The 19,761-nt window shown below is 50.1% G+C and overlaps 1 protein-coding gene across 1 annotated transcript; it reads left to right on the forward strand.

Moving 5' to 3' along the window:
- The first annotated feature begins 390 nt into the window (after positions 1-390).
- On the forward strand, positions 391-10,462 carry LOC144953270 (glycine receptor subunit alpha-1-like). Its single transcript, XM_078883841.1, has 7 exons — positions 391-483; positions 1,487-1,707; positions 3,276-3,358; positions 3,766-3,903; positions 5,440-5,654; positions 6,341-6,481; positions 10,313-10,462. The coding sequence occupies exons 1-7, from the start codon at positions 391-393 to the stop codon at positions 10,460-10,462; spliced, it is 1,041 nt and encodes a 346-aa protein (XP_078739967.1).
- Positions 10,463-19,761: the final 9,299 nt, after the last annotated feature.

Consider the following 19,761-nt stretch of genomic DNA (forward strand, 5'->3'; position numbering starts at 1 on the left):
TAGTGTAGAAGTATATAGTAGTATATAATGTATATAATAGTATATAACGTAGTATAGTGGTATATAATGCAGTGTAGGAGTATATAATGTAGTGTAGTAGTATAGTATATAGTAGTGTCGTAATATATAGTAGTGTAATAGTATGTAGTAGTGTAGAAGTACAAAGTACTATATAATGTAGTATAATAGTGTATAATGTATAGCAGTACTGTACTTACCGTACAACACGTTTGAAATCGACAGGAGCAAAGTTGGGCTTACGAACAAATCGACTTACGAACAGACATCTCGAACCTCTTCGTAAGTAGAGGAGTCCCTGTATCTTTGGGCTCTACTTGACTGCACGTCGCGTGGCACGGGTACGGAGTTGCTGGCGGCCCGAGATAACCAATGGCGATGATCCACTTCCCCCCAGAGGGTCCCGTCGTTGTGAACTGCAGCCTCTTTGTGGAACACTTCGGCTCGGTGGAAGAGACTACCATGGTGAGAGACGTGTGGGTGGGTGATTGGGTGAGTGGGTGAGTGAGTGGGTGAGTAAGTGGGTGGGTGAGTGGGTGGGTGGGTGAGTGGGTGGGTGGGTGATTGGGTGGGTGAGTGGGTCGGTGAGTGGGTGGGTGGGTGATTGGGTGGGTGAGTGGGTGGGTCGGTGAGTGGGTGGGTGAGTGGGTGTGTGAGTAGGTCGGTAAGTGGGTGGGTTGGTGAGTGGCTGAGTGGGTGAGTGAGAGGATGGGCGGGTAGGTGAGTGAGTGGGTGGTTGAGTGTGTGGGAGAGTGAGTGATAATGTGGGTGAGTGAGTGAGTGAGTGGGTGAGTGGGTGGGTTGGCGAGTGGATGAAGTGAGTAGATGAGTGGGTGAGTGATTGGGTGGGTGGGCGAGTAGGTGGGTGAGTGGGTGAGTGGATGAGTGTTATTATATCACCTGCGGTGTGGTGGTTGACGTTCTCAACGTGGGTTGAAGGAACAAGTGGGCGAAGTTCGCTGAACTAGTCACTGTGGTTGTAGCAATGGAAGAGTGACGAGCAGGTGACTGAGCATCATTGGGTCTGTGCTTGGCAATCGCGACATACATTAAAAAAAGAGTCAAACCAACATTGTGTTCATTGTGATATGGTGACATTTGTTATTGTATTGTGTGCAATCTCGCCACCCACCCAATCATTCACTGACTCACCGGCCCGCCACCTACACACCCAATCACCCACCCACCCCACCCAATCATCAACCGACCCACCTGCCACCCACCCACCTATCCACCCACTCACTCACCCACCCACCCAATCATTCACCCACCCACCTGCCACCCACCCAAATAACTCACCCACCAACCCACCTACTCACTCACCCACCCACACACTCACCCACCCAATCATCCACCGATCCAACTGCCATCCACCCACGCCACCCACCCACTCACCCATCCACCCACCCACCCACCTGCCACCCACCCACCCATTCACCCACCCACCCACACCCACCTCATGCGCCAGGACTACGAGGTGACCATCTTCGTCCGGCAGCAGTGGAACGACCAGCGGCTGTCCAACTCCTCCAAGCATGAGACCCTGGACCTCGACTACACCACCATGGACGCGGTGTGGCGGCCCGACCTGTACTTCGCCAACGAGAAGAGCGGCCGCTTCCACACCATCACCACGGACAACCGCATGATGCGCCTACACCGAAACGGGGACATCTTCCACTCCATCAGGTTGTTCCGACCTCTCCCTTAACAACGACTTAAACTCTTCTTGGTTCTTTCGGTAAAGTCACGTAGAAGGGAAGTAATAAAATAATAAAATAAAACATAAAATAATTCTCACGACGTTTCGGCCACAATGCAAGCAGCCGCGTTGTGGCCGAAACGTCGTGAGAATTATTTTATTGTTTTATTTTATTATTTTATTACTTCCCTTCTACGTGATGACTTTACCGAAAGAACCAAGAAGATGAATTCCTGCAGTCACGAAAGCTTTAAATCGAAATTTAACGACTTAAACTATCAGTGTAACACGCTGTCGGCTGTCGCGAACAATATCGTCCACAATGCCGTGTTTTTTTTTGGGGGGGTGGTGGGGGGTTAAATCGCGTAAGTATAAATATCTCGACAAACCCAGATTGTAAATGTTGTGGATTTGCTCTCCAACGCGCAAACGGTGAGCGCTGTGCTAGTGTAGAGGTGTAAACTCACACGGAGACGATATTCGCTGTAAGGGCTCTTGCCAGTTTATTAACTACTACACTCACGTACAGAATCACCGGATGACACCAAAGGTAGACAGACATCCGCTTAACTCCTCGGCCTATCCTAACCGAAGCTCCCCACTAATCCCACTCCGATTCCTCGTGTCTTCCGATCCTTTGGCTCCTCACAACGACCCCGCATCTCATCCCGGGGTCCCGCCTAAGTACCTTTGCCCCTCTGGATACATGACGTAAAGCTATGACGTCATCCCACCCTTTCCTGCCGATTCCTCACTTCCTCCCACTACTCCTCTAAACGAGTAACGAATTGACAACGTTCTCTTTATGTGACAGAGCTCCTTACTAATTGGCTGTGCCGGGTGGTGGCGGGTTTAATGACACATTTATATTTACGTGATCTAACCCAACAAAAACTACTTTTATGGATAATATTGGTCACGAAAGCCTCCTACTACCTCTATCACTCTCTCTATCACTACTTCTATCAATACCCCTATGACTACCCCTACCACTACCCCTATCACTACCCCTATCACTGTCTCTATCACTACCAATATCAATACCCCTATCACTACCCCTACCCCTATCACTACCCCTACCACTACCCTTATCACTACCCCTATCACTACCACTACCCCTATCACTACCCCTATCACTATTCCCTTCAATGCCTCTATCACTACCCCTATCAATACCCCTATCACTACCCCTACCACTACCCCTACCACTACCCCTATCACTGTCACTATCACTACCCCTATCACTACCCATATAACTACCCCTACCACTATCACTACCCCTACCACTGTCTCTATCACTACCCCTATTAATACCCCTATCACTACCCCTTATCACTACCCTTATCACTACCCTATCACTAACACTACCCCTATCACTATAACTACCCCTAACACTACGCCTATCACTACCCCTATCACTACTGCTACCACAACCCCAACTCAGTGTTGGTGCTATCACGTGGTTCTTCCATGAGTTAACACAATGCGGAACGCGCACTCTTATTGTGACGTCGTTGTGCCACCCTCATCGCTGTGCCACCACTCCCCATCGCAGGCTCTCTCTGACTCTCTCCTGCCCCATGAATCTGCGCAACTTCCCCATGGACACTCAGAAGTGCTACATCTTCCTGGAGAGCTGTAAGTAACTCCTCTAACACCCCGCCATCCCTCCAACCCACCAGCAACAACATACGAATGGCAACGACTCACCCAACCACTCACTTACCCGCTCACTCGCTCGTCCACTCAATCACCCACTCACTCACTCGCCCAAACACTCACCCACTCACTCGCTCGCCCGCTAAATCACCCAGTCAATCACCCACTTTCCCACTTACTCACCCACCCGGCCACACACTCACTCCCCTACTCACTCACCCACTCACTCACACTCACTGACCCAACCACTCACCCACTCCTCCACCCACCCACCCACCCACCCACTCACTCACCCAACCACTCACTAACCCACCCACCCACTCACCCATCTACCAACTAAATCACCCACCCACCTCTCTGGCCATGGTGTCTCGTCCCACCCGCAGATGGCTACACCACAGCCGACCTCCTGTTCCAGTGGGTCCCAGGTCAAGCGGTGGAGCTCGCCAAAGACCTCAGCCTGCCCCAGTTCACCCTCAGCAGCAACATCAAGCTCAGCACGTGCAACAAATACTACGTCAAAGGTAATCGTGGCAGCAGTGACCACGTGCAACAAGTATTACGTCTGACTGCGATGACTGGCCGATGCACCAGCTGTGCCAGGCTAGGCGCCGGAGGAGGTCATGGGCCAGACCCAGCAGGTGCCATGGGTTGATCGACCGAGATGACTGGCAGATGCCACAGATGTGCCGCCTCCTGAGCCAGGCTAGGTGCAGGAGGAGACAACGTATTAGCCTAGACAGCATCCTTCTTTAGGCCCTATTCTCACTACCAGTGTCAGGCAAGAGAACGCCAAAAGGCGACCAGTACAAGGACAATGCACTATCAGGGCATTTATAGCTCGGGGTGAGCAGCTACATAATAGGAGCTTTTTGTCTAACACTGGTAGAGACAATGCCATCATATATAATTATCAGAACATGTTTGTTTAACACGTAGGCTTTTGTGACCAATATCATCCATATTAGAGGTATTTTTGGGGGTTAGATCGTGTAAATATATAAATGTGTCGTTAAAACTTGCCACCACTCGACACAGCCAACTAGTAAGGGTTGTCACGTAAACTGAACGTGGCCAATTTGTCACTAGTTCAGCACTAACCGCTTGTGTGCTTCAGAGTAAACCTACTATACACGTTTACATATTCGACCAGCCGTCACGTTTCGCCAGTAATTGCAACAACAACAACCACAACAACAACAACAACCACAACAACAACCAGTAGTGTTGTGGAGAAATCCTCCCTTCTCCTATTTTGGTCTTATAATGGATAACTACGGATAATAATGGACACGAAAGTCTGCGTGCTGAACTGAATAATAATTGCGCCAAAAATGTGAAGTTATACAGGGACTCTTCCACTTACGAACATTCGACTTAAGAACTTTCAGAGATACGAACAAACCTCTCCCGTATGTCGAGTTACATCAGCGTCTACATAACATGAAGAACCAGTAGCATCTATGTATACAGATGATACAACTTTTAAAGCCATTCCCCCACTTTAGTGTACATGCCGTCCAACACGTTTGGAATCGATAAGAGTAAAGTTGGACGAACACATCGACTTACGAACAGACCTCTGGAACCTAACTTGTTCATAAGTAGAGGAGTCCCTGTAGCCGTGTAGTATACAGTAGTTTATAGTAGTATAGTGTGTAGTTGTGTTGTGTATAGTATAGTGTATAGTGTGTAGTAGTGTAGTGGATAGTGTAGTGTATGTATGTTGAACTTCTTTCGCACCGTACGTCGTGTGGTCAGCGGTCAGACAAGAGGCTGTCTCATTCATTAATTCATAAACTTTCCCTGCAAACCCGTTGGTGGTCAACCGGTAAGGAAGTTTGTCAATTAGGCATGACGTAGGCATCACGTGGTTGTCACGTGGGCGTCACGTGGGCGTCGCACACTGTACGTGTGACAAGCCACATTTCGTGACTCGCCCCCTGGGTGTTTCCGTTATGCACCATGAACACCACCCCCCACCTACCCCCACACCCCCCACCCACCCCCACACCCCCCACCGACCCCCCACCCCTACCCCCACGTGGCAACTGACGCAGGGAACTACTCCTGCATCAGCGCCTGCTTCCGGCTGCGGCGTCAGATGGGCTTCTACCTCATCCAGCTCTACACGCCCAGTGTGCTCATCGTCATCATCTCCTGGATGTCCTTCTGGATCGACATGTCCCTGACACCGGCTCGCGTGGGTTTGGGCATCACCACGGTGCTCACCATGACCACGCAGAGCATGGGGTCACGCTCCTCCATGCCCAAGGTGATGGATGGGGCGCTTCCTAAATTACAGGGGGTCTCCTCTTACGAACGGGTAACGTTACAGAAGTCTGTTCGTAAGTCGATTTTGACCGTAAGTCGAACTGTTCATAAGTCCAGCTTTACTGCTGTCGATTCCAAACATGTTGTACAGCGTGTACATTAAACATGGGGAATTGCTTTAAAGGTTGTGTAACATCCTTTAGATGTAGATGCCACTGGTTCTTCATTTTCTGTAGATGTAGATGCCATTGTTTCTTCACGTTCTGTAGATGAAGATGCCACTTGTTCTTCACGTTCTGCAGATGTAGATGCCACTCGTTCTTCATGTTCTGCAGATGTAGATACCCATTGGTTCTTCATGTTCTGCAGATGTAGATGCCACTGGTTCTTCATGTTTTGCAGATGTAGATGCCACTGATTCTTCACGTTCTGCAGATGTAGATGCCACTGGTTCGTCATGTTTTGCAGATGTACATTGACTGATGGTGATGATGGTGGTGGTGATGATGATGATGTTGCGATCCGGTGGATTGTAACATGACTGATGATAATGATGGTGATGATTGTGATGATCATGGTGGTGATGGTTATGATGGTGAGGATGATGATGGTTATGATGGTGATGGCTATGATGGTCATGGTGAAGGTTATGCTGGCGATGGTGATGTGCTACCTGTGTGAGTGCAGCTCTCCTACATCAACGCCATGGACGTGTGGATGACCTCGTGCCTCATCTTCGTCTTTGCCGCCCTCTTCGAGTTCGTGCTGGTCATCATGATGTCAGGGACCTTCAGCATCCTCAACCAGCACGCGCCGCCCGCCTACCAGGTATACCCCCCACGTGATCACAATCGTCGTCGCCGTCATCATCATCATCATCATCATCATTATCGTCGTCATTATGGTCGTCATCATCATCATCATCATCGTCATCAACGTTGTCATCATCATCATCGTCGTCATCATCGTAAATCATCATCATCATTCTCGTCATCTTCATCATCATCATCGTTGTCATCATCCTCGTCATCTTCATCATCATCGTCATCATCGTTGTCATCATCCTCGTCATCTTCATCATCATCGTCATTATCATCGTCGTTGTCGTCATCATCATCATTATCGTCGTCATTATGGTCGTCATCATCATCATCATCATCGTCATCAACGTTGTCATCATCATCATCGTCGTCATCATCGTAAATCATCATCATCATCATCATCATTCTCGTCATCTTCATCATCATCATCGTTGTCATCATCCTCGTCATCTTCATCATCATCGTCATCATCGTTGTCATCATCCTCGTCATCTTCATCATCATCGTCATCATCGTTGTCATCATCCTCCTCATCGTCATCATCATTATCCCATCATCGTCGTCGTCATCATCATCATCCAGGCGTTGGTGGCTACAAAAGCACGTGGCTGCCTGCGATCGAGAATCGAGGGTTGGTGGATCACACACACGCGCCCCAGCGATCATGGCCGATAATGATGATGGTGGTAATGATTGCTTTGTTCGCTCTCCTACCGTTGTCTGTCAAAGGCCGACGCCCCAGGGATGAAGAGTGAAGGTTCTGACACGGTAAAGTGCAACACAAACATCCCCCGTGTAGTCCTCAAAAGGCTGTCGGGGAAAGTGCCTATGAAGGCCGGGAACGGCACACGAGGGGATGGGTGGCCAGCAACACGCTCACCCGGCCGCCTTTGTCTCCCCAGTACCGATGATTTTTACACACCACACCAGGTACCAATTTGAGGCTGAGTCGACCTAGGGGGTGGAGGCCCAGGACAGGTTCAGTTAATCGTCATTGATGGTGTTGGTGGCCTTGAGCGGGAATCGATATCGGGTCTCTGTCGGGTTCATAGGGCAGCGTAGCGCTAACTGCTGTGCCACCACTAAACCCCACCCCCACCCCCCCAGTTCTCTCTCCGTGTGCCCGGCAATGTAAATGGGTTCACCACAGTACGATGATCGGTAGGTCACGTGTGGTGGTGATGGTGGTGGTGGAGTAAATTGTGGTCAACTGATGGAAAATGAATAGGGTGCTTTACCCATTCCGGTAATGCTACAGGAGGTGTGTTCAGATGTTCATATGCCAAATAGACGACACACAGCTGCTATCACCAGAAGGCATCGTCAAGTCTGCATTAACCACACGTGCATCTCTGGTCTAACATTGGAGGCCTGTAACTCTGGTGTAGGCCAATCAGTTCCAAGGTCAATGTGTAACATCGTGTTTGTTGGCGTTGTCCTTGTACTGTTCATCTCTTTGGCATTGTTCTCCGGTCTAACACTGGTGGTGACACAAGGCCATAGAGCAGGAGGCTATAGGCTCTGGTCTAGGCCAATCAGTTCCAAGGACAATGCGTAACGCAAATATTAAAGAAGTGTCTGTGTTGTACATTTTACTAAAAGCACGATGTGTGTTTAATGCTGACTTGATGCCTTGTAATGATACTATCTGTGTGGGGAGCAGTAGTGTAGCGCCTCACTGCGCCACGGACCTGGTAGAATCCTGAGTTTGATTCGCGCTCACGGCCACCAACACCAGTGACAATTATCTGAACCGGGCCTGCAGGGCCTCTTCCCCAAGGTCGACTCTAACGAGTACCTGTTGCGGTGGTGTGTAGTAAACATCGCCACTAGGGAGACAAAGGCGGCCGGGCGTGGTGTTGTCCACCCACCCTCTCGTGTGCCACAGTGCCGACCTTCATAGGTTGTGTTCGTTAACAGCACTTGCCCCCAACAGTCTGTTAAGGCTATATGGGGGATCTTTGTCTATTTGGTGTTTGTTGTGTGTCTGCTGAGTCGACCTTGAGAATACACTTCTTAGCTCGATATGCTTCACTCGGGAAATCGACTCCCGATTCTTCTGATTCTGAACATCTTAACACACACGTATTCTTGCCGGAATAAGATGGGTACATCCATAACAGAGGCTTATTTGGTTGGGGTTGATCGCATACATATACAATGTGTTGTTAAACACACCACCGCCCGACATGGCCAATTATATAGGAGGTTTGTCACGTAAACAAAGTGTGCTAATTCGTTACTAGTTCAGCACTAACCGGTATGTGTGCATTGGGGAGTAAACCCACTACAACATTTAGACAATTCGAGAAACAGTGACGTTTCGCCGGTGATTACAACAACCAGCATCATCAGGCAACAGCCAACTCTGGCTGTCGCGATCTAACCCCAAAAAGCCTCATCGGTAATATTGGCCACGAAAGCCTCCTATGGATACGGGTTAAGATGGGTAAAGCCAACTCCTTTTGTCATCACCTTGCTAAGTAGTACCGGCATAATAGGTCCCGTAACATATGTGGGTTTGTTGGGGGTAACTACCAAATCTTTCCAATGTGGACCGGCCAACGTGGAAGAGTAGGCCAACACAAAAAAATACCCACTTCATTCGAGGGGGGAGGGGAGGGAAGAGGAGGGGGGGAGAGAGGGTAAGAGAGTGGTGTGTTCCTCTTTTGAGAGAGCTCCTTCCTCCGGCTTGGAGGACGCACTTTGGTGGCTAGGCCTCGCCTGGTATGCAGGAGGTTGTAAATTCGATCCTGACCCTGATGACGCCTGCTGCTGTATATTTGGAGTTTCCATGTTATCTCCCTCACCGGGTATGCGGGAGGTCGTTGCTTCGATCTTATTTACATTTGAGGTTTGCACGTCCTTCTCTCTCTCCGTGGTTCGCGTGGATTTTTCTCCGGGTTCTCCGGTTTTTGTCCCACCTCCACATTTATAATCAACGGTCATGCATTCAGAGCATTTGGCTGCCGCTATGAATTCCCATGTAACGATGACGATGATCGCAAGCCGCCACTTCGTTGTTGAGCGAGCTATCATTTGTGGTAAGTTAATACCTCAGTGGGCTTTGCCTGGTAGGATGGGGATTGTTTAGTTTTATTTGTAATGTGTTTGGGTGATTTCTTTACCTTTCTTGTACTTTGCACTCGTATTGTGTTTTATATTGTTTGTTGTTGTAACGTTCTTACCCCATGCCCCTTCTGGACATCTGTGATGAAAGAGCTTTATAGCTCATCCAATTCTTGCAATATACATAATGATTGACACGTAGACTTTCGCGACCAATATCATCCATAATAGAGGTTTTTGTTTGTGGGTTGGATCGCATAAATATATAAATGTGTCGTTAAAACTCGCCACCACCCGACACAGCTAACTAGCCACAAATTTGGTTGTCGCCTGATGAGGCTAGTTGTAATTACTAGCAAAACGTCGTACTTAGATTGTAAATGTTGTGGCTGTACTAGTGACGAATTGGCACATTCTGTTTATGTGACAACCCTTACTAGTTGGCTGTGTCGGGCAGTGGCGGGTTTTAACGACACATTTATCTATTTACACGATCTAACCCAAAAAAAAACCTCTATTATACATAATGATTAAGATTCTGCTGATTCTGATTCACCTGGTAAAAATAAACAATAGTTTTAGTTGAGGGATGATGCTCCTTCCGCTGCCAGTGACGGGAGTGAGGGAGCATTTGCTGGAGCGGCGCCATTTTGTTCTAGTTGCACTTGGCATTGGCGCGCCATTTTGTTTTGTTGCACTTGACATGGGTGCCGCCATTTTGTTTTGTTGTACGTGGGAGGCGGCGACATTTTGTTTTTGTTGCACATAGCAGGGGCGTGCGGGCGAGGAGCCGTCCTGCGAGGAGGCGATGCGGCGCGCCCGCGTCATCGACAGCTGCTCCCGCCTCCTCTTCCCCATCGCCTTCGTGCTCTTCAATGTCATCTACTGGGTTGTCTACCTCGCAGTCATTAGCCCATAGTTGTTGTTATCATGGTGTGGGTCAGGGACTGTTGTCTTGGTGTGTGGTCTGGGACTGTTGTTGTCTTAGAGTGGGTCTACTGGGGTTGTCGACCTGGCCGTGAGGAGCCCCAAGTTTTTGTTGTCATAGTGTGGGTGTGTTGGTTTGGGACTGTTGTTGTTATCTTGGTGTGGTCTTCGACTGTTGTTCTTGTTTTTGTCTTGGTGTGTGGGTTTAGGACTGTTGCTATCTTGGTGTGGTCTTGGACTGTTGTTGCCTTGGATTAGTCTGGGACTGTTGTTGTTTTTTGTGTGGTCTGGGACTGTTGTTGTTGTCTTGGTGTGGTCTGTTTTTGCATTGCTGCATTTCCCCAAGAGTGAAGTTGGTGGGAATTTACATACATGCTTTATATATTTATTTAGTTTAGTGACTTGCTTAATTTTTCTGCGTTATAATGGTGCTCGCGTTCCGTGTTATAATAACGGTGCTCGTTACGTGTTATAATAGTGTGTGCATTCTGCGTTATAACGGTGTGCTCGTTCCACGTTATAACAGCCCTCACATTCCGTGTTATAATAACGGTGCTCGCGTTTCGCGTTATAATAACGGTGCTCGTTCCGCATTATAACAGTGTGTGCATTGTATGTTATAATAGTGTGCTCGTTCCGCGTTACAACAGTGTGTGCTTTCCGCGTTATAAGCGTGTGCGTTCCGCGTCATAACGGTGTGTGTGTTCCACGTTATAATAACAGTGTGCGCATTCCACGTACAATGATACAGTACGCGGAGTGAGTGGGAGAGTGGGTGCGTGAGCAGGCGAGTGAGTGAGTTGGTGGGCGAGTGAGTGTGTGGGAGAGTGAGTATGTGGGTGAGTGAGTGTGTGGGTGGGCGAGTGGGAGAGTGGGTGGATGAGTGGGCGAGTGAGTGTTTGTGGGTGGGCGAGTGGGAGAGTGAGTGTGTGGGGGGGTCGAGTGAGTGGGAGCGTTCGTGAGTGGGTGAGTGGGAGAGTGAGTGGGCGAGGGAGTGTGTGGGAGAGTGAGTGGGCGAGGGAGTGTGTGGGAGAGTGAGTGGGTGAGCGAGTGAGTGTGTGGTTGAGTGAGTGGGTGGGCGAGTGAGTGAGTGGATGGGCGAGTGAGTGGGAGCGTTAGTGAGTGGGCGAGTTAGTGTGTGGGTGAGAGAGTGGGTGGGCGAGTCCGTGAGTGAGTGGGAGTGAATGAGTAATTATGTGGAATGCTTCGATTCTCCAGTGATCCCGTGTCTCCGTGTCCACTGCTGAAGTGCTCGCTAGCAATAAAGATGCTCACACAACATTCGTTCTCTGTTTGATTGCACGGTGTCTTTTTGCCTTCACCACCACATTTGTGTGATGGCACACAATTATACGGGGGGGGCGTGATCTATGTATCTATAAGTCTCTATTTATCAGTGTGAGTATATAAGTCTATTTGTGTCTCTATGAGTCTCTAAGTATGTATCTCCATGTATCGCTGTGTATCTCCATGAGTCCCTTTGTATCACTGGGAACATGAGTCTCTATGTATCTCTATACGTCTATTTTTATCTCTATGTGACGTATAGAGATATATAGAGACTCATATACTTCCTCTGAGTCTAGTTGTGTCTCTATAAGTTTATTCATCTCTATGTATCTCGATGAGTCTCTCTGTTAGTGTTTGAGTGGTTGGCTGAGGTGCCATCTGTTGAGGAATTGCGAAGGGCAATCTGAAGCTTGAAACGAGATAAAGCGCCGGGGAAAGATGGGGTGGGGGCAAACATCCACCCCACCACCCCCGCCGACCGAGTGATGGAGCCCTCCGTGCGAGCACCCTCTCTGAGGGACACACTCGTGCTGCTGGCTCACAGCCGCAGGGAGTTAACCCACGCACCCGCGTACGCTAACGCAGCACACAGCGGCACAGCGGCACGCTTGCGGCCACAAATGCGAGCGATTACTTTTCCTCTGGCAGCGCGTTTCCCCAGGCAGTCGCTCTGCACATAAATCAGCGACACCACACCGATGCTCTGTGCTAACTTTTATTCGCGACGCAAACCCCGCACTGCCAAAAGGGAATATTTGGCGAGACGAGCTTAGCCTACTGCTGCCCAAGTCCCCTGATACTCAAACGCCCTATCACGTACCTCGCAGCTGTACTCACGGCGTCGCACGGACACTGTGAGAGTTGGAGGGAGGAGGACGAAAGAGAACTTCACCTATCCCTTTCTAGATTTGAAGCTTTCGTGACTGCAAGGATTCATACTCTTAGGCTTTTTCGGTAAAGTCACGTAGGTAAAAAATAAAATTAATAGAAGTAATAATAGAAATAAAATAATAAATCACAACGTTTCGGAGGCAACACAAGTCTCCGTCATCAGGTGGGACCGTCACAGCTAAAATTACTGCATCGAGTGAGGAAAAATTCCAAAAGACCAGCCCTTAAATACAAGTTAAGGGGGGAGGGGCTTATCTGAATGTGGTAACCAGGGAATGGAACGTGGGGGTGGTGGGCGGGGCTACAAGAGAAATTGGCCAACGTCATCATGTGCAAGAGAACAATCGGTGTACCTCGACCTATCCCTGCCTTGTGGCGACACTCGCTGGCGTCGCACGGACGCTGCGAGCGGCTCGAGAAGGCAGGACGGCAGGGAGTTGGTCTTGGCGGCCAAGATGTTGAAGAAAAAGAGACCCTGAATGGTCCCGGCTTCCTCTTTTCATTCCCCTAACTTCAAAAGCCCGGGGTGACGTTGTACCGCGTGGCCCATCTCTGATGGTGCATTGTCTTTGAGTTGTGCGCCTTTTGGCGTCATCTGGTCCAACCCATGTGAGACTAGGCTCTAAGGAAAGCTGTCTCGGGTGTGGACCAATCAATTTCAAGGACAGTGCATACATTATCAGAGTTATGTTTTTTGTTTGCATTATGTCTGCAGGTATTGTGGTCTATGCAAACATGACTCCTCGTTAAAAAAGGTGTCAGTTTTGTTGCCAGATAAAATGGTAAAAAACCAATTATCATATTTTTTACTGGCAAATGATGTACCAATGGTGCACTTATACCTTGTCTTACGTGGAGTGCGGTGGCCGCTTGTTTCCGACCACCCATTGTCCTTCCATGCTCATTAATTCAGACCTCATGGTCTGCTCTTCTTGCTCAATATTCCACCCTCAGCCCCTCCCGTTGTCGTGAATGACTCATTGCGGCTGGCCCAGTGAACCTTGTTGCGCCCATATAATTTTAAACCAACTCAGAGGCACCGCAATGTGACCTGTCCCGCGAGGGTCAGCCAATCTCCTGGCACCGGGAAACCGTGGGATTTTCCTCCTAGGGACCCTTTGAATTAAAACCCGTCGTACCAGGCAATCCGCTCCTAGACAATACGTTTGTGTGCTGCGTGTGGGTGCTCAGTGTGGGGGCTAAGTGTGGGGGCCAGGGGTGAGTTGCTTCGAGGCCGTGGTACCACAGTGGCATTTGTGCAAAGACTGCCCTACATGAGATCATAACAACAGTCTGGACCACTGGACGGGTTCCGCAGGATTGGAAGGAGGCCCTAGTGGACCCCCTCTTTAAGAAGGGGGGGACCGCACAGACTGTAACAACTACAAGGGCATCTCCCCTGTGCCAGCCTTCATAGGTGCTCACTAACAACACTTGCTCCAACAATCTGTTGAAGGCTATATGGGGTATATTTGTCTTTGTGTCATGGCGTATACGAGTATGTGATGATTTAAACTCATGCGTTTGCTCAGAGGAGTTCATGTATCGTCTGAAGTTCCCCGTGCGTGACTCACTCACTCAGCCACCACCACGATGATCAAACAAGACAAAGATCCCTCGTATAGCCTTAGCTGACTGTTGGGGAAAGTGCTGTTAGCGAGCACCTATGAGACCAGAACGACACACGAAGGGATGGGTTGCGAGCACCACGCCGGGCCGCCTTTGTCTCCCCAGTGGCGATGTTTACCGCACACCGCACCAGGTACTCATTTGAGGCTGAATCGACCTAGGGGAGCCCCAGGACTGGTTCAAATATTCGTCACTTGTGTTGACCGTGAGTTGGAATCGAACTCAGGTCGCCGGGTTCATAGAGCAGCGTAGCGCTAACCGCTACACTACCGCTCCCCACACACACACACACAGACAAAGACACACACACAGAGACAGACACACGCAGAGAAATAGACACAAAGACATACAACAACCGCCCACGTGAAGTGTCGAAAGCCCGCTGGCAGGAGGACTGGCCGATGCACCACCTGTGCCTCCTACTGTGCGAACTTGCTGTGCTTTAGCCACCCGGCACCCCACTCATTGTTGTGAGCGTCGCTCCTCTGCCCTCCGTTGTTGCTTGAGGGCGACTGCCTCCAACTGCCCAGTAGCAGCGTCCTTCAGGAGCCTCCTCAATAGAGCTTGATCTTGACACCGCTGGTACCGGCCATCGGCAAGTCCACTCAGCTCCACATCTTCTTTAACCACATCACTCCATCTGTTCTCTAGCCCATTTAGCCTCTATTCGGCCGAACAAAAGCTGTTTAGGCATGTGGTGGCTGGGCATGCGGGCTACATGACCCAGCCAACACAGCCTTGCCTGCCGGAGGAGCTCACCGATGGGACTTTGTCCAGATCTTTCAAGGATTTGTGAGCTCCTCACACAATCCAGCCTGGTTAAACCCAGGATGGATCGTAGACAGGCCAGCCTAAATGTTTCTAACTGGCGAAGATGTTCCATTAGGGAGGTCCACGTTTCGCAAGTGGAGAGAAGGGAGGGCAAGACTGTGGCCGAGAAGGCCCGAAGCTTCGTGTGGAGCGACAGACCAGGAAGCTTCCACACAGTGCTACGCAACCGATGAAAAGATAATGCCATTCGACTGATTCGGAGTGAGACCTCTGCTGTCAAGCCAGAGCTGGTCATGAGCACACTGCCCAGTTTTGGGAAACTCTCCTCTCTCTCCACACATGTCCCATCACCAATTGGGAGTTGTGGGGATGGAGTGTCTGATAGTACAAAATACCCAGGCAGGTGCTTATTTTTGTTCAGCAGCATCGCCTCCAACTCCCCCTCTGAGTGAGATAACGACACATACAGACAGACTCACGCAGATAAATAGACACGCACAGACATACACACAGAGACAGACACGCGCGCTAACCGCTACACCACCGCTCCCTACACAGACACACACAAAGACACACACACAGAGACATACACACAGATAGACACAGAGAGCCATATGTGCACACAGAGACAGACACACGCAGAGAAATAGACACAGACATACACAGAGACAGACACGCTAACCACTACACCACCGCTCCCCACACAGACACACGTAGACAAAGACACACACACAGACAGACACACGCATAGATATAGACACACAGATAGACATACGCAGATAGACACGCAGAGACATAGACACACATAGAGACAGACACGTGTGCTAACCGCTACAGTATCGCTCCACACCAGGGGCGGTTTCTTCATTAGGGCGATTGGGCGACGCACCACCAATGTCATTCAACCACAGAGTCACGCTAGCCGTCACTGTGCCTCTGGATATAGTCCAATCAGCGTCATGCTACGTTCTGTGGAGTACCGCCTCTTTTTGGGCGATTTCCCTCCAGCTGAGAATCGCCCCGAGTGGTCCCATAGATTTACATTCAAAGATGTTTTTTTTCGAACGGGGGCGCTGCAATGCATTCTCTATGGCTTCCGGGAGGGCTCGCCCTAACGTGCTTACGTCATCATACGTGCTTACGTCATCATACGTAAGCACGTTTCATCCAACAATATAATTTGTCGCCACCTAGTGGAATCTTTAATAAAAGAAACTTGAGTGGTTTGTTTTAATAGTGAGTATAGAAACAAACAAGATGTATTGTAAGAGTCACTTTATTTTTCATTAATATTAAAGAAGTGAAGTTGTCTTTACATGCTTAAGCTGTTAATTTATCCATTGCATGGGTGGACCTTATCCTTATCAATCATCCAGACATTTGCCCCCCCTGAGAGATTTTGCAGGAGCCGCCACTGCTCCACACCATGATCACCACCACCATCATTATCATCATCGCCACCACCACCACCATCATTATCATCATCGCCACCACCACCGCCACCATCATCATCGCCACCACCATCATCATTAACATCATCGCCACCATCATTATCATCATCGCCACCACCACCATCATCACCACCATCATCACAATCATCATCGCCACCACCACCACCATCATTATCATCATCGCCACCACCACCACCGTCATTATCATCATCATCGCCACCACCACCACCACCACCATTAGCATCGCAACCACCACCACCACCATCATTATCATCATCGCCACCACCACCACCGTCATTATCATCATCATCATCGCCACCACCACCACCACCATTAGCATCGCCACCACCACCACAATCATTATCATCATCGCCACCACCACCATCACCATCATCACCACCACCATTATCACCACTACCATCATTATCATCATCATCACCACCACCACTACCACAATTATCATCGCCACCACCACCATTATCGCCACCACCATCATTATCATCGCCACCACCACCGTCATCACCACCACCACCGTCATCAGCTCGTCACAGAAGAGCTGACACGGCGTAACGCGAGGCGCGCGCGGGGCGTCCTGCCGGGTTTGCGTCTCCGAACGCGACACGCGGACGGGATAATGAGTGGCGCCAAACCCAAGCCCAGAGACAACATCCCTCGCGCATCGGTGGGCGACAAGAAACAAAAGAGCTGAGCACGTGGGACATCTTGTTGACGATGCAAACCGGGGTGGGGTGGGGGTGTGGGGGATGAAAGTTCACCTTGTTCGGCATTTCTGCGTCGTTGGCACTTCAGTGACAAGCTCCGACTGTTGGCTACTGCTGCTGCCCCGTGTCGCTGCTAACACCGCCGTCACTTCGCTCGTTGCACGCGGAATTTGGCCCAGCCGCTGGACATATGTCGCACACGCAAGGGGCCGTCCATATATGACGTCACGCCCCTAGGGGGGTGGGAGGTCAGACATTTGTGACGATGTGTGACGGGGGGTTTGAGAAATGTGACGTCACATCAAAATGCGCAACTTTAAATACATACAGACAACACGTTCTACTTAATTAAATAGACCTTTTTAATAAATGTTTTCTCCTACAACATCAGAGTGCAGCGCCACATTAAATGCGCACTACAATGACAATAGTTTAAAGCGATTTGAAGAGGGGGGGGCAGAGCTTTGTGACGTAATATTTGAGGGAGGGGGGTCTGACTTTTTGTGACGCCGTGTGACGATGGGGGGGGGGGTCAAAAATCATCCAAAATCGCGTGACGTCATTTATGGACGGCCACCAACGCATCTGACCAATAGGGAGCCGGCATCCCTTGACTGCACCCAGGCATCGATCATCCTCCCGTCGTATCTGCACCAGGTGGAAGTAACTCTGGCATCGCCAGGGCCCAATGAGGGTTCATCTTGGTAGGCCCTAGGCACAACTGTGTCGAAGGCACTTCAGTGATAAGCTCCCACAGTTGGTCACTGCTGCCCGTGTTGACTGCCCGAGCACGGCCACTCTTTGCTGAGAATGAGGTTTGTGCCAAAGAGAGCGTTTGAAGATGTTTATTTGCTCATTTTTGCAATGACATAATTTTTCGAAAAAAACTCAACGGTGTTGGATTTCTCCCTCACTTTGGGTGAGTCGGTGATTGAGTGTGTTGTGATGAGTGGGTGAGTGGCTGGGTGAGTGGGTGAGTGAGTGTGTTGTGATGAGGGGATGAGTGGCTGGGTGAGTGGGTGAGTGAGTGTGTTGTGATGAGTGGGTGAGTGGCTGAGTGAGTGTGTTGTGATGAGTGGATGAGTGGCTGAGTGAGTGTGTTGTGATGAGTGGGTGAGTGGCTGGGTGAGTGAGTGAGTGTGTTGTGATGAGTGGGTGAGTGGCTTAGTGAGTGTGTTGTGATGAGTGGGTGAGTGGCTGGGTGAGTGGGTGATTGAGTGTGTTGTGATGAGTGGGTGAGTGGCTGGGTGAGTGGATGATTGAGTGTGTTATGATGAGTGGGTGAGTGGCTTGGTGAGTGGGTGATTGAGTGTGTCGTGATGAGTGGGTGAGTGGCTGGGTGAGTGGGGGAGTGAGTGTGTTGTGATGAGTGGGTGAGTGGCTGGGTGAGTGGCTGAGTGAGTGTGTTGTGATGAGGGGATGAGTGGCTGGGTGAGTGGGTGAGTGAGTGTGTTGTGATGAGTGGGTGAGTGGCTGGGTGAGTGGGTGAGTGAGTGTGTTGTGATGAGTGGGTGAGTGGCTGGGTGAGTGGTTGAGTGAGTGTGTTGTGATGAGTGGGTGAGTGGCTGGGTGAGTGGGTGAGTGAGTGTATTGCGATGAGTGGGTGAGTGGCTGGGTAAGTGGCTGAGTGAGTGTGTTGTGATGAGTGGGTGAGTGGCTGAGTGAGTAGGTGAGTGAGTGTGTTGTGATGAGTGGGTGAGTGGCTGGGTGAGTGAGTGAGTGTGTTGTGATGAGTGGGTGAGTGGCTGGGTGAGTGGGTGATTGAGTGTGTTGTGATGAGTGGGTGAGTGGCTGGGTGAGTGGATGATTGAGTCTGTTATGATGAGTGGGTGAGTGGCTTGGTGAGTGGGTGATTGAGTGTGTCGTGATGAGTGGGTGAGTGGCTGGGTGAGTGGGGGAGTGAGTGTGTTGTGATGAGTGGGTGAGTGGCTGGGTGAGTGGCTAAATGAGTGTGTTGTGATGAGGGGATGAGTGGCTGGGTGAGTGGGTGAGTGAGTGTGTTGTGATGAGTGGGTGAGTGGCTGGGTGAGTGGGTGAGTGAGTGTGTTGTGATGAGTGGGTGAGTGGCTGGGTGAGTAGGTGAGTGAGTGTGTTGTGATGAGTGGGTGAGTGGCTGGGTGAGTGGGTGAGTGAGTGTATTGCGATGAGTGGGTGAGTGGCTGGGTAAGTGGCTGAGTGAGTGTGTTGTGATGAGTGGGTGAGTGGCTGGGGGAGTGGGTGAGTGGCTGAGTGAGTGAGTGATTGAGTGTATTGTGATGAGTGGGTGAGTGGCTGGGTGAGTGGGTGATTGATTGTGTTGTGATGAGTGGGTGAGTGGCTGGGTGAGTGGGTGATTGAGTGTGTTGTGATGAGTGGGTGAGTGGCTGAGTGGCTGTGTGAGTGAGTGTGTTGTGATGAGTGGGTGAGTGGCTGGGTGAGTGGGTGATTGAGTGTGTGGTGATCAGTGGGTGAGTGGCTGGGTGAGTGGGTGATTGAGTGTGTTCTGATGAGTGGGTGAGTGGCTGGGTGAGTGGGTGATTGAGTGTGTTGTGATGAGT

This window comes from Lampetra fluviatilis, chromosome 73 (assembly GCF_964198595.1).
Source record: "Lampetra fluviatilis chromosome 73, kcLamFluv1.1, whole genome shotgun sequence".
Lineage (NCBI taxonomy): Eukaryota > Metazoa > Chordata > Hyperoartia > Petromyzontiformes > Petromyzontidae > Lampetra > Lampetra fluviatilis.

What these genes read in the sequence shown, in the direction of transcription:
- LOC144953270 (XM_078883841.1), top strand. Translation starts at nt 391, where the DNA reads ATGGCGATGATCCACTTCCCCCCAGAGGGTCCCGTCGTTGTGAACTGC. An exon ending in CAACAAATACTACGTCAAAG is followed by an intron (nt 3,904 to 5,439) that starts GTAATCGTGGCA and finishes CAACTGACGCAG; the next exon opens with GGAACTACTCCTGCATCAGC. An exon ending in ACGCGCCGCCCGCCTACCAG is followed by an intron (nt 6,482 to 10,312) that starts GTATACCCCCCA and finishes TGTTGCACATAG; the next exon opens with CAGGGGCGTGCGGGCGAGGA.